The 15,766-nt window shown below is 41.2% G+C and overlaps 2 protein-coding genes across 3 annotated transcripts in view; one reads left to right on the forward strand and one right to left on the reverse strand.

The window, feature by feature from the left end:
- Positions 1–1,408: 1,408 nt before the first annotated feature.
- dync1li1 (dynein, cytoplasmic 1, light intermediate chain 1) lies at positions 1,409–10,547 on the reverse strand. The gene is made up of 13 exons (XM_038725171.1): positions 10,391–10,547; positions 10,064–10,137; positions 7,289–7,405; positions 6,927–7,157; positions 6,516–6,670; positions 6,231–6,324; positions 5,457–5,592; positions 5,194–5,305; positions 4,896–4,955; positions 4,713–4,757; positions 4,507–4,594; positions 4,295–4,417; positions 1,409–2,845 (listed from the first exon to the last, which is right to left on the reverse strand). Exons 1-13 carry the CDS (start codon positions 10,492–10,494, stop codon positions 2,727–2,729), a joined length of 1,458 nt encoding a protein of 485 aa, XP_038581099.1. The 5' UTR covers positions 10,495–10,547; the 3' UTR covers positions 1,409–2,726.
- A 1,326-nt stretch (positions 10,548–11,873) lies between these two features.
- Positions 11,874–15,766, forward strand: part of cpne4b (copine IVb) — a 20,559-nt gene continuing 16,666 nt past the window's right edge. Inside the window, exon 1 of one of the 2 annotated variants that reach the window (XM_038725170.1) lies at positions 11,874–12,176. The gene's annotated coding sequence lies outside the window, so the exon portion shown is untranslated. The remainder of the gene's footprint in view (positions 12,177–15,766) is intronic. The other variant, XM_038725169.1, reaches the window with a different exon arrangement.

Genomic DNA, 15,766 nt, shown 5'->3' on the forward strand with positions numbered 1-15,766 from the left:
AAAGAGTGACAGAAATGTGTAATAGGTTAATATATTCAGTCACATGTTCCAGGGTAGTATAAATAATATCAGCGTGAGGACAGTAATAAGACAGACCACATGCTGCCAGAGAAAATGGAAGTGTGGCTATATATTTTTTCATAAACTGCTTAAAATGAATCTGTCATAAGGTGATGACATTTATTTCAGTGACTGCTTATGGATTTTCATCTTTTTTTGTCAGTATGTGGGACAAACAGCAAGCCCTCAGAATAAAACTATCTGAAACTCATCCACTCCAACTGTGTCAGAGAGAGGAGCAAGTGTATTAGATTTACCGGTGTGATGACAAAGACAACGTGGTAAATAGAAAAGACAACATAAAGGTCACGTCTTCTCCTAAAAATCACCTACAGATTCATTCATGAAATAGAAATGCACATGTATTCATTTATTTGGCATAATGAGTCACTCTTATTCCTTGCAATCAGTCATGCAAGTGCTCATTAGGTTTGAGATTCATTCCAGTCATCTACTGATAAAAAACTGAAATGTATTGTGTTTATCCGCTTAGAGCTCAAGAAAATACATACAGAATGATGCTTTAAAGTAAGTTGCCCACAAATAGTATTCTTATGAAGCGATCAAGAAATAACTCCGACACAAGTCAGACACTGGAGGATTGTATAAATATACTGTGCATAAATAATATAAATCGTCTCAGCCTCCCTTCTGAGCGGTTAGAGATCAGAATCAGCTAGACGGCAGCTGCCATAGTGCACAGCGTGGACAAAATAACAGAAACCACTTACAATGAGATATAGTCACACACTTTCCTACTTTGTACAGCAACTGCTGCACAACAATTTCCCTCGGGTTCCTTCTAATACCTACTGTAAATACTGTAGTGGTGGGGCTCATAAATGTATTCTTTTTTAGGCTAGTAAGTAGACCTTAGCAAACACTGATTGAAAAGCATTTAACAGCCTTAAAAAATGGCAATTTTATTTAATCAATACATCCAAGAGCTAACACAAAATTGTGTTTTTAAGGGTTTCTGTTTGTGCCTCAAATTATACTCAATGTCTTGTCCTCCTTTAGCCTTTAGTTCCTGCCCGGGGAAGAGAACTGTAGAGAAACAACACTATCTGCTTGTTATATCTCAGCCACTCTGTCTATTTCCTGGCATTTGGACAATTTCTAAATAATTTCCCATCATTTCATTCTTTGTAAACAAGATTCGGTGTCTTTGACATGGCCACTGCAGCAAGTGGATGCTTACCAACATGGGCTCAAGCCTGGCAATCTAATCCTCAACTGTAAGCAATTTTGTCCTTTGTAGCAATTCCCCATCACAAAAATATAACTTTTTAAACCAGTGAGAAGAGGAGGAATGAAAAAACATAAAAATAAATACAGAAAAGCCAGGTGGATGAATCCGAATAAATACACCTTTTATTTGACTGATTAACAGATCTGATTATACAAACGCCAACACAGAGCTCTGAAATAACAGGACCAATCAGCGAGACAATGACTGTACATTCTTGGTGAGACCCTCCCTTGCTCTGACCCCCCCCCCCCCTGTCCACCCACCACCCTCACCCACAGTAACTATGGAACTGAATCACTAGTGCTTCTTTCTGTACAAGTAAAGCTCAGCTACCCACCCCCACTACTCTCTACTACCCTCCATTTTCAGTGCACTGTCTGCTATCTATAGGGTTACAGCAGTATGTAACATGAGTGGCCAATTGTAGAACTGCGTGCCATGATGGACCTTAGGTGTCTTACACAGGACTGGGGCTCGAGTGTGAACTTTGATTCTGAAGTATATTTCTTGTCATGTTTGGTTTGTGTAGTCTAGCAGACAGTGCTGCAGTAAAAATAGTGTATGCACTGTTTTAAGAGCTTGTAGTGTAAGAGCATAGTAATGTTTTTTTGCCTTTTGGTTGAAATGCAAACAGCCAAAAATCTCTCGACAGACAGGTCTAAGTTAAAGTAACTTCCTTAATTTCCTCTATGTGCCTCACTCTCTCTCTCTCTCTCTCTCTCTCTCTCACACACACACACACACACACAAATACTGGTAGGTTTATCCCTTCATCTTAAAAAAACAAAACAAAAAAACAAGTCCGTTTGCAATGTTTCTCAGGCATATGTTTTTGTTCTGAGTCTCTTCCTTAGGCAAAGCGTGACTTGCCCCACATACAATAAACACACGATCACACAATCATCCCTAGAGTACCAAAGTACAGTTTCTTCAACATGCGCCCTTCAGCAGTTCCTACAGTAAAACACTAACTGTACCATCACAAGAAATGGAGGGATATAACACCCTGGCTTTCGATCTTTTTCAACCCGCCTAATATCTTCTCACCCCAGCCTCCCTGTTGGTCCTCCATACCCATTAACTCTCATGTAACAGACAGTCTTTATGTAACAGTGACAAACACTCGCCCTCAGCTTAACAGCCAGGAAGAGAAGAGAGGGGTTTAGAGAGAGGGGCGGGGGGTGAACAAGGTGTAGGGCACGGGCCATAGGAAGAGAGGGTGAGTTTTTGTCCTCGAGGAGAAATTTAAAAGATGACGGGGAGGGAGAAGTGTGTCCACCCATCCTTTTCCCCAACATCCCTCTTTCTCCCCGCATCTTTGTAATGAAGTGGAAGGTGAGTGGAGGGAGGAAGAACAAGGGAGGTGGAAGATGAGGCTGAAGTTGGGGGGAGGGGGTGCAGGGTGCGTTGGTCTTCATGTGTCCTGGCCATCGGTGGCAGGGGTGTCGTTGGCATTAGGCAGGTCTGAGTCGGTCTCCCGGCTGGATATGCGGTCCAGCTCTGCCTGTACATCGCCCAGGCCCAGCTTCGAACCTGTATCCAATGTGGGTAGACACAGAGACATAAATAATTGGTACTGAATACCAGGGAATCAAGTAATCAAACAAGCATTTTAGCCAGTGCATTAAAGAACAGTGCATTTTCATTTAATGGTTAAAGCACAATGCAATAAGCTCAAAGGCAATTACACATGATTAAAATAAGAGCTGGGTGAACATGATAACATTGGTAGTAGTGTTATTGAGATAATATGGTTGGTTTTAGTATGATTAATTAGGCCATTTTTTCAACCTAATACAGAAATTTCAGAAGACTGGGCTGGTTTCATTGGTCTCATTGAGTCTCATTCTGTACAGTCACAGAGAGGTGCCAAAATAATTGACTTCACTGTGTTGATTGGTTTAGCTTTTGTAAATGTTTATTAATGTCACTCCTACGGCATTTAGAAAGTATGAAACAATTTGTTTATACCCAGGTCAACAGAAATAATTTATTTTGCAATAATACAAATGTGACAGACCTTTGGTAATACCCATAGACTTTATAGGTAATACCGAATGTATTTTTTACTTATTTGCATATTAGTTCTTGCACTAAAATATGTCAAACATGCCTTTAATGTAAAAACTGTCCTTGTTGCGAGGGACAAGTGTTGCGTCTGAAAACCAGTGATGACAGGCCTGCAACTGAATAAGTACGCAACAATGTTTAATTCAGGTCTCTATGTTGTAACAATACCAATATGATATATTGTATCATTTATTGTGGTTACCTAGTTTAAAAACACAAACAACTTAACGCCCAGCCTTAGTTAGAATCATGTGCAATGTTTGTGGCAGATGTTAGTCATGAGAAATGCAATGCGACATGCCAAAGAAAATGGAGGGGAACAGAATGGAGACAGGCTGTTAGGAATGGGAAACATTAAGGGTGCAATTGTTATTAAATCATCAGTCAGTCAAATTAAATGACCCCCCCAACCAGGGATGCTTCTGAGAACGAACTATGACATACACAAGCAATAATAAACGAGGAATATATTTCTCTCACACACACACACACCTTAACGTGGCCAGCATCCTCTGACTAGTGCATACACATACATACATGATGGATGATGTTAACAGTGAGATTAACAGACTATGAGCACAGTTAAGAATGAAAACAGTCCTCACAGAGCTACAACAGGCATAAAAGACGATGGGTGTTTGTTTGTTTGTGTGGTTGGTAGATGCACTCGACCCCTTTCATCATTCTCTTTAGCATGTTATGTTCATGTCTGGAGTAGAGGGCAGGAGAGTGAAGAGGTGAGAAAGTGACAGGATGGCAGATGGGAGGTAAAAAACAAACAAAAAGAAACCGAGTGATGAGGAGTGACTGAAAATGGCATTAAATGCACGAGTGAATAAATTAATGACTATTTTTTACTATCCCACAAAACCAGAGCATGGGTACAACCCAACATGTAGTGTGTATTCTCACCTGACTTGCGTACTGTTCCTGGAGTGTTGTTACCACCGCCTGGCGTCCCGGGCCCCCCAGTCCCTGCTTTCTTCGTCAGTAGACTGTTGAAGAAGTTGGCCAACACACCCTCACTGGTCTGACCTGCAGCACACAGGGATTAGAGTTAAAACACAAACACACGCGGCAATGGTCATGAGCGGCTGTGTGAAGCGATGAAATACATGACGTACCCGACTGTGGCATGGCGTTTGCTACGTTGGCCGCTGCGGAACGGTTACTCGTCCTGGGGGAACCGGTGGGTGCTCTGCTGGTGGTGTCCTATAAACAACAACAACAGTTCATTTCACACATATTATGGACACTGGAGGGAGGTTTCTCTTTCTCTTCTATTTTTTTTTATTAATCAGCCAAAAATAGAGAAAAAAACAACACTCACCACTGGTCGCCCTGCTGTCACAGCAGGCTGTTTGGCGAGCAGCGACTGCAAATTAGAACACAATATGCACACTCACTCCAATTAGTATTCAATTAACATTTCAAGACTCTCAAGGCAGATTTAATTGGAGTACCAACAAGCAATGAACCAAATGGCGTTAACGCAACATAAATATTCTCTGACCTGCAGTTTTACCAGAAACACTTGGTCGTCTTCTGCTTGAATCTCCTTTTCATGAACAATCTGGTGACAAGCAAAAAAAATAAAAGTATTTTTTGCTTTCAGTCGTTCTTTATACATCTACAACAGCTAATAAATACATTAGGATTAAACTCTCTTGTTCCCTGCATTGATACTGGGTAAAATTCTGTGAAAAGTTATGTAGACAGTCATGATACATAATATTACAGCAGCAATCAATCTGTTTGCTGTAAGCTTAGAGGATCTTTCCAAGTTAGCTGTTTTTTGGGGGAGCCTGTACCTTTCTGACTGGCGGTTTGACTACTACGTCCTCAAAGCTGTCATCTGCTTTTACTGTCTGGAAGTTCTCGTGTAGTATGGCAATCTTCTTCTCATTGTCCCAACCTGATGGACTGATAGAGCAGAGGAAGGCTTACAAACCACATACTGGTGGCCCCACAGTCCTAGTACATATACACAAACACACGCACACATTGTTTGTTCCAAGCCCCCCAACCCCTTTACCCTAACATAACGCAAACCTTAACCCTAAGGCAGGCTTACATGAAAACGGCATCTCTTTCCACCACTTGTGCCGGGCTGTGGAAGGGAAAGCCATAGAGTCTGTGAACCAGATATTTGTACAGGATGTCCAGGTTTTTCATCTCCTTCACCGATGTGTAAACAAGAGACGCCCCATCTGACATGGCTGTTAAGGATATTTTCAACACCAACGTTTTGAAATACAGGAGCAAAAATAAAACTAACGCTGCAGTGATAAAAACAAACAAAACAACGACATCTCTTAATAACAGTAGCACTACAGAAAAACAGATTTTAGCTTCGACTAACTGAAACCAGTAAACAGAACAACTAAGGCGGTGTGCAGTCTTGCTCATTTTAAACACAATAACCCTTCAAAGTGTAATACTGTTTCCACTCAGACTGGAGAAATGATTCTGAAAAACTAACTATTTCAAGCTGTACTGGGTAATCTATAACTTTTATCCCACTCTCTTTGCAACAAAGTAATAACAGCTTACAATGGCCAAAATACTGCTGGAAACTTGAGAACAGAGCACCTTGTAATGCCGGTCACTGAGCTGAATCAACAACAAGAATCAACTACAGGCCAACATGCGAAAGAATGCCTTAAATGTCAGGATCTGACAGGAAAATTGCAGAGTCAGTGGAATTGATTAGCAGCCCCATTAAAATGCCTGCATATACTGTACTGATCAATAGTTTCATTGTTTTCTGACACTATTTTTTTTTTGTTTGTGGAACTTTTAGCTCCCAGCAGCCAAGGGCAGAGGGGCAATGTTTAGTGAAAGATACACTGCAGACAGAAACGTCTGATGTGAGACTGGATGAAGTCCAGGTGTTCGTCTCTGTAGTCATGCTCCTTCTCCAATGTGCTGATGGCGTCACACTGAGGACAGATAAATAGGTGTCAGATAGAGGTGAATGGAAATAGATGCAATGCAAAAACAATACAAAGACGTTTCTTTAAGACCATTCCACAGTGAAATTATTACAATGACTTTTCCATAGGTTTCATAAGTCCCAGAATAATGACATTTTTACAGCACATAGAATGTGTTATATTGAATGAGTGTGTACCTTGGTGCAGACCACCACCACTGGTATTCCCAGGTTGTGTGTGAGTGTGTTGTCGCCTAACGGCAGCAGCACACTCTCCTCATCTTCGCTCCTCCTCTGCGGGGTGCCATCCTCCCCACTGCCTGGCTCTGTGTACTCCTGGAACTGTTTTACAACTACACACAAACACACACACACAGTACATCAACAAACATAAACAAACAATGATAAGCATTTAGTTAGCCATTCAGGGGGTTACAATTTTAAACAGGTGGAGTTATCATTCTCATAACTGGGCCTCCCGAGACAAAAGGTCCAATGTACAAAGACTTATCTAAGAACCAATTTTATACTGCTAAGATCCATGAATAACATATACTTTGTTTTCAACTTTATCAACTAGTCAGCTTGACGGCTGTCAGCATGACTCACGTCTGTGCTCCAGCTCCCGCAGCGTTTCCGGAGCGACCCGGAGTTTGTCGATGTGTTCCCTAGCGACGGCAGCCCACTTCTGAAGGGAGTCCAGGGCGTTCCACGGCCGTGACATGTCAAGTGTTATCAGCAGCAAAGTGTTGCTGATCGAATCCACTGGCACAGCTACTCCCTGCAGACCTTTGTGGTAAAGGTCTCCGTCTAACACCCAGGCATTACACCGAGTGTGGTCTAAACAGACATACGCACAAAACAGATGGAGGCAAATACATACATTAGATGCTCTGTAGTGGAAAACAAGACAATTCTACATGGATGTCAGACATCTATTAGTCCATGAACTGCAAGCAGTTGCTGGTTACCATCAATGTCGTCGTCATGGACACTGAAGTAAAGGTATTCCAGGCCACGCCCTTTCATGTACTCTTCAATCCCCTGTAACTTTGCAACCAAGGTGGTCTTCCCCGAACCCACCTCACCTAAAACACACACGCAAAATCAATAAATAACAAAATGATTGGTAGTAGACTCGTCGATGCCAACATCCACTGCTATTATGTTAATAACACTGCTGTTTAGAACTTAATTATAAATGCCAAAAATCTTAAATGGCAAACTAACTAAGGCATACTAGGGCTGCAACTAATGATTATTTTCATAATCAATTAAACTGTTGATTTTCTCGATTAATCAAGCAGTTGTCGGGTCCAGAAAATTGGGGAAAATGTTGAAATCAGTGTTTCCCAAAGCCTAAGGTGATCAAGGTCATCATACGTCTTGTTTTGTCCACAACCCAAAGAGGAGTAAAACAGAAAATATTCACATTTGAGAAGCTGAAATCAGAGAATTTGGATGTTTGGGGTTTTTTTGAAAATAAGGACTCAAAGCAATTAATCAATGATCAAAATAGTTGGCGATTAATAGTTATAGTATAGTTAAACTGCTTGATTAAATTAACTAATTGTTGCAGCTCTACAACACTGCTGAGGGTGCTATTTGTCAATGCACCCTGCTTTGATGAGCTTTAAGGCCTACTAGTTACATAATAAATAATATATATAACTAATATGGGTGCAATAGGATATGGTGTGCAACATACACTATGCAACATTAGGAATAGAGCTGCAATGATTATTGATTAGTTGTCAACTATTAAATTAATTGGTAACTATTTTGATAATCAATTAATTTGTTTGAGTCATTTTTTAAGAAAAATGATCTAATTCCAGCTCCTTAAATATAAATATTTTTTGGATTCTCTGGTCCTCTATAATATCATTTGGTTGTGGACAAAACAAGACATTTCAGGACCACATCTTGAACTTGGGAAACACTGATTTTCTGATATTTTATAGAGGCTGCAACAAATAATAATTTTCATTATTGATTAATCTGCACTTTACCTTCTTGATTCATCTAGTAACCATTTGGTCTATAAAAATAATAATAATAAATAATAATAATAATCTTTATTTGTAGAGCACTTTTCAAAAACAAGTTACAAAGTGCTTTAACAAGTGTAAAGACAATAATACCCAAGAGACAATAATACAAAAACAATACAAGATAAAAGCATGAAAACATTGAAAAGACTAAAATACATGTTTTAGATAAATATAAAATTAGTAAAATAGAATAAAATAAAAGGGATAAAATAAAGTCAAATAAGATCGGGAAAGGCTCTCCTATAAAAGTATGTTTTAAGAAGGGACTTAAAAGAGTTCACTGACACAGATGACCTGATTTCCTCGGGCAGGCTGTTCCAGAGCCTCGGGCCCTGACAGCAAACACTCTGTCCCCTTTAGTTTTCAGTCGAGACTCTGGAACAGACAACAGACCTCTGCCCGAGGATCTCAAGGTACGTGCTGGTGCGTATGGGACTAAAAGTTCAGAAATATAACAAGACGAGAGGCCATGAAGAGCTTTAAAAGTGATCAACAGAATTTTAAAGTCAATTCTAAAACACACTGGGAGCCAGTGTAATGAAGCTAAAATAGGAGTAATGTGGTCATATTTTTTTGTTCTGGTTAAAAGCCTGGCAGCTGAGTGATGAAAATGCCAGAATGCAATCACAATAAAGCCCAAGGTGACATCTTAAATGTGCTTGTTTTGTCCAATTAACAGTCCAACACTCAACAATATTTAGTTTACTGTCACATGGGACAAATAAAAGCATCAGATCCAAACAACTAATAAGATGGAACAAGGTAATGTTTGGCAATTTTGCTTGAAAAATGACATAAGAGATTAACTGATTAGTAAAATAGTTGCAGACATAATCTAATAATATAATATCAATCAACCACAGTGATTGTTTCAGCTCTACACGAATATATAAGAAATAGGCCTTTACTGTAAACACTCAAATACCCTTGACCAGAACCATGTGCACTCGCTTTATATTAGACAGTTTTCATGAAGGACTGTACAGGTGCTGATAATGGACTTTGTTATTGTGTGTGTTATAAGGTCAAGACTGCATCAGTTCTTGCACTATGCCATATTACCTTAAACCGACAGGGGGACTCAAGGCATCATAAAGCAGAGCTTGCTGATGTTGCCATAGACGGACAAAAGGCTTTACATCCTCACTATACATCGGTAACCAACTCGCTGATTAGCAGGAATGAGTTGCAGGCTGCGGATTATCCCGGGCGGATGCGTACGGTGTGTGTGTTTGTGGCCAGCAGCAGGATATGAGGAGACAGGGAGGCACCCTCTCCGCTCCAGTCACATTCAGAAAAAGGCTGGTGGTTTGTCTGGTCCCTTCAGCATCATCTCCACCTTGCTGCTAATAAGCATCCCTGGATGCTAGAATGACTTGCACTGTTTCAAAGCGGCCCGATTCTCCCTCATAAAATGATGAGATTGTGTGTGTGTGTGTGTGTGTGTGCGCGCGCGCGCGCCAGTGCACCTGTGTAGGCGCTCAGTAAAATACACCTGTCTCTCTCTGCTAGCGGACGCACCCGCTAGCCACCAGACTTGAACACAAAAGCACCATAGGTCCAGAGTAAGCTAGCTCAGCTATCGAACAGTATTAAGTCTAACAGAATGAGATGATCACCAGCTCCTTGGCTATTCAAGCTAACGATGCCTATTGGCTAGCCGAGAGACTGCAGACATACACAGATACCCACCCATGACCAGGACATTTTTCCCAGACGGTAGCTTTGATCTTGAATGGGTTGACACTTCACTCAGGATGGTGGACCTGCAGAGAGAACAGCCTCGTTACAACTCGACCAGACAAGACGTGTTCATTCATTAGCAAACAACGACTGACAGCGAGTGGCTAAAGCGAGCTAGTGCTGCTGTGTCACCAGAGCCCAGTCAAGTCTGGTGCTGATGCTAGCTAGCCTCGTTAGCAAACTAGCTGTCAAACCATTCTCCACCCAGCACAATGGACCCCTCCGCGCGCACAAACGCTGCTCATAATAACCCAGGTTAAATAACACATCACCCACCATAAGTCTTGTCCGTCATCCTCCTCCGGGTTGGAGTTCTCCAGTGTGCTTTTAGGTCCAGTGGACGTGGAGGATAATAATGCACTCCTCCCTGAAGTCGCCATCTTCGCAGGGTTTGTAAACCAAGCAGAGCGCCCGGATGTAGCAGCTGTGTGCTAACCTAGCCTGGTGCACCGCACGCCGGGGCCGGGGCGTGGTCGGCGCGCACAAAAGCAAGGGTCCCTGCCCCAGACATGAAATGATCTCATCCGTGACCATACACACCAAGTTATGTACAGGAGGACAGTGTACAACTGAGTATACTATTTATAAGTACAATAGGCCTAAATCTGTGATCAAGAGGCTATAGGAGAATTCATTTAGGTAGCATAATGTTTATGTATAGACTGATACATAGTGAACCAAATACCATGTTGGTATAATTATAGGCTAGCATTATGCCAGTGTGAAGTAGTGTCAAAGTAGTGGATAAATCATTAGGGTAAATGGGCTTTCAAAAAAGCCACACAAATCCATTTCAGAACAAATATCCTCTTATAATTGTTTTCTCCTAAATGCCTTGATTTGTGATTTATTGTAATATGGCACAGGGCCTAAGCCTACAGGAAAGAGATAAGCTGTAATACCACTGAATTGGATGCACTTCAAATGGACTATTATGCATAGGCTATATAGCCTAGGCTATTAGAAGTTTTGATAAAGAGCGCCGGGGATTTCAGAGCAGGCTTAGACGAGCTAAAGTGATATAGGGGGCCACAAGTTAATCAATCCATACGGTAATGCAGACCTGTTAAAAATCTTAAGTAGCTTACTGTTAGCCTATAGGCCTACCCATTTAGTCCACTTTTGAGTATAGAAGTCAGTGAACGTTCAGCGCAGTTAAAAGAAATCAATCCATGTTTACTTGCAGAGCACCTTTCACAAAGGTTATCGCAATGATTGATTGCCTACGTAGGCCTACTGTGACTGATAAGCTGATAATAAGACAGCATATAGATATAAACTGTAAGCAAGTGGGAATCAGTGTAGGCCTACATGAAAATAGTAGGCCTGGGCGTAATGATAAAAAGTGAAATAATAAAAACCAACAGAATAGATTAAAAAATGAAATGAGACCCATGGTAAGAGCACTAACAAGAACTATTAGCCCACCATTACTTTCTGGTTATTTCGATTTCCCCCCTGCTTATTACAGCTGCAAAATCGCCTCATACACTTTGTTGAAACGTTTTAAATTCATCTGAACCAATGAATCTGGTGGGCACAGCGTGAACTTTAAATTAACTACCAAGTGGTCTCAGGTGTGCGGTCATCGCTTATTATAAAACCGCTGAAGCGCATCGCAGCAAATCAAAGCCGAGCACCGGAAAATCAGTTTTAGAAGTGTCAGTTCGGTGTAGCAGCCACAAGATGGCGCTGGTACACTGTGCTTTGCGTCCGCTGGTCCCTGGGTACTGTGCGCTCTCTGCGGCCCCCGATGGAGCCAGCGGATTACAAACTCCAGTTAAGTGGCGCACCGTCCTCCTCCTCCTCCCCATCCTTCAACCAGAGTGAACCCAGGCGCACGGAGCGCATCCTCACCGTGCCCGCCCTGTGGGAATTTAGAAAGCAGCTCTGTTTGGTTGTCCGCGCCAAACCGGCCGAGCTCTGCAGTGTAAGGGATTGGGGGAAACATATAGACAAAGAGAGTGAGATGGGTCCGGAGACGGTGAGGTATCCGTGATTGTCAAGTAAACGGCGGTGAAGTTCTACGGCTCCGCTTGGATCTTTTCTCCAGGTCGCTGAGGTGAGTTTTCTCTCTGCAGGAGATAGGAGCAGCCAGGATGGTGCATGAGAGGAGTGCAGGCTGTTCCAAACATCTGCATTGTTACATTTTTCTGTATTGTGCTGGAAGTGAAAGACATATGATGACATCAGATAGATAAAGCTGTATGAAATATGTAAATTGTTTTACAGCTTGTGTCACTTTGTGGGTTTATTGATCATTCTGTAGAATAAAATAGACAATAATATTTTTTATTAACAGGCAACAAAATATTATTCTAAACAAATTCACAGTGATTCCACAGAGATTCCTTCCTTGAGAAAATACTTGAAAATACCTGGTAGGCTACTCTTAGAAAGCCTCTGCTTTAATTTTATTCGGCTGGGGTGCTGGGGAAGATCCGCTTCATTCTTTCCTCTCTCTTTTTCCCTCTGTCCCCTCTGTTTCATTCACTCTCACTTGCTTGCCTTTCTCCAGTTTTTTCTCTCACTCTATCTCTCTAATCCCTCTTCTCACAATCTCTCTCACTCTGTCAGCTCTAATAACACTGTGAGTTTGCAACACCAGACTGCTTCACTTCTGATACTCCTCTCTGTCTTTTCTCAGACCCAGCTGCCTTTCATGTGTCCACTCTTTCAGCTGAGCATATTGCTGTCACCTGTCATGATTAATATTCCATATGGGGTTGCATAACATGCCACATAGTTCTTTAGCCTATGCTGCCTGTGCTCTGGCTGGAAGGCGTTGTTACTCCACTTTGTCTGATAATCGTTATGTGACTGAGCAATTACACTGTACTTGAGTGTTATAGACCTTCCTGTGGCTGAATCATTAATGTCACATCTGTCACAGTCACTTTACATACGTGAACATGTGAAGGTGAATGGTCACACTCACATATACACGTTTACACACACACACAAGTGTGTAAAGGGTCACGGCAATTGAGTTCTGCGATGATTGATTGTCACAGTGTGGAGAATAACAGCTGACAGTGAGGAGCCTTGGAATGATTTTAAAAGATCTTAAACTGCCCCTAGCAATCAGTCAATGCTGGTTTTTATTAGGGCATTATTTTGAGTTACACACAAATTTCAGAGCGCACGTACCACTTTGTTACAAAGCATTCCGCTTCTCCTTATAAAATTTTCACTCTTTGCTTAATAGATGAATACTTTAATCAACAATAATACAGTGAATCATATATATTGTTTATATGTTTGTACAAATCAGGGAAAATGTTGTCAAAGTACAGATCCAAATTCTAAAACCATCCTCACCTTTGCGTTCCATTTGTGTTAAAGTACGTAAATATCAAAAGAAACCAGTTGTCAACCCCACGTCCCAAGAAGCTATTATTACAAGATCCTGTGACGGAATGTGATATGAAATTTCATTGTCACCTCTAGCAATGTGCAACACATGATCACACAGTGACAGCTGATCCTTTACTGTACTGTAAAGGCAGATCCGGCACACAGCAATTATACAGTAGCGTAGAAATCCTCCACATCCTCCGTCACTCTCCGTGTCATCTGCTGTCAACCGGAACAGACAGGCATCTGCTGCTGCACACACACATGCAGAAATGCACCACCATGCATCAGGCGCACACACAGAAACACTACTAACTACCGACCACCGACACACAAGTCTGCTGTATGTCACACACACCTGCCCTGTGTCTCTGTCCACGTCTGTTTCTCTGTATACAGCCCATTCACTGTGCTTAGCTAAAAATAATCACCACCAGCCAGCACACACATGGAACATGAATTATGGAAGACAAAGAGAGAAAGAGAGAAAGAGAGAGACATTCGGGTCAGAGTCAGACCCAGTTCTAAGAGCTTCACTCCCCAAGGGTAATACTACTAGACCTCTGCATTAATATTCAGTTTGTACCATCTAGCACATCAGACCAGTGGTTATTCTTTATTTTGGACTAAATGAACTTGAGGCTACCCAAAGTTGCAAAAAATGGGTCCATGCATTTTGAGATTAATTATACATGCAATGCAGTGTTTCCAATGTAATAGTAATATATTTATAGCTTGGTTTAAGTAACTGTCAACTGCATCCTGCTTTGGAAATTGTCGGCTTTGAGTAAAGAGCACATGTTGGGGGAGGTTATTAAGTATTATTTATGATGCTATAATGCCATTTAAAGTACACAGTAGAAACAGTTATTTCTTTGGTGAGATGATCGATACCATTGTCATATCTTTCCATTTAATATGAAGCTTTAGGAGTCAGGAGATCGTTAGCATAAAGACTGGAAACAGTGAAACAGCTTGCCTGGCTTTGTCTAAAGGTAACAAAATCCACCTAAATCTCACTCAAAGGTTTTTGTTCAGAATAGATGAATTAGATATAATGCTATTCCAGTAATGAGCTTTAAAGGTGCTGGAAGGAGGATTTGGTTTTGCCTTTAGACAGAGCCTGGCTAGCTGTTTCCAGTCTCTATGCTAAGCTAATCAACAATTCAAACAGTTCTTTTTAAAGTCCTGCACACCCACACAGGTGTTGCCAGCACCTCTGGATAATTAGATACATGGTCAGGTTGAAGGTGTGTGGAGTTATACTGGGAAGTCACAAGAATCAATGTACCATTAAGGACTATAAAAGTGTAGGATGTTCTGCTCAAACAGGTGCAACAAAGACTAAAAGGAGAGTGAAGAAGATGTCAATCAAGCCGAGTCTCAACATGCCCACAAAGCCCCGGGTCTAATTTAGCAGAATAATTAAAAAACTTGTGTGGGTGGTTGATGGACGTGTATGTCCCTTGTAACGCATAAAAAATTATTGCCATGCGTGTGTGATATTGACCATCATTGGTGTGGTAATACAGGAACTCTCACCTCGAACAAACAAAAAGCGGCTTACATTTTCAGCCTTTATTGATGACGGGTCATTTTCTTGCAGCTTTGCTGTACAATGTAATTTAGAGAGATTTAGTCATTTGTTCATGATTAACAACTCATCTCACATTATCATGGGGGAAAACGTCTGTGTCACAGCGATTAGATGCTTGACAGTATTCTATTTAGGGACCATGAACACTATACGTTCTGTGGAAACCTGAGGAGAAACCAATTCATTCTGAAAGAAAGCAATTTGTTCTGGTAACTCAGCAGAGCACACTGTATGTGTGTGTGTGTGTGTGTGTGTGTGTGTGCATATGTGCATTTGTGTTTGTTTGCGATTATCTATATACAGAATGTGTACATACATCCAAATGCGTGTTTGCATTACCATGTGTTAAATGCATAACTGTGTTAGTTTGTTACTTTGTTTAATACTGTATACAGTATGTGCGCATTGGTGAATGTATTATGTAATATTGAGGGACCTTGTCCTGGTGGCTTCAGAGTCCTGACCTTGAACCATTTGAGTGCTGTCTGCTTAGTCAGGGCCGCTGCATCTGCTCATGTCAAAGCAAACAACAGTTCAAAAGTACTGCAGTGCATGTGATTTTTTTACTCTATCTATCTATCTATCTATCTATCTATCTATCTATCTATCTATCTATCTATCTATCTATCTATCTATCTATCTATCTATCTATCTATCTATCTATCTATCTATCTATCTATCTATCTATCTATCCTGAT

This window comes from Micropterus salmoides, unplaced genomic scaffold, assembly GCF_014851395.1.
Source record: "Micropterus salmoides isolate LMB-PRFRI ecotype aquatic unplaced genomic scaffold, ASM1485139v1 Ms_hic_scaffold_17, whole genome shotgun sequence".
Taxonomy (NCBI): domain Eukaryota; kingdom Metazoa; phylum Chordata; class Actinopteri; order Centrarchiformes; family Centrarchidae; genus Micropterus; species Micropterus salmoides.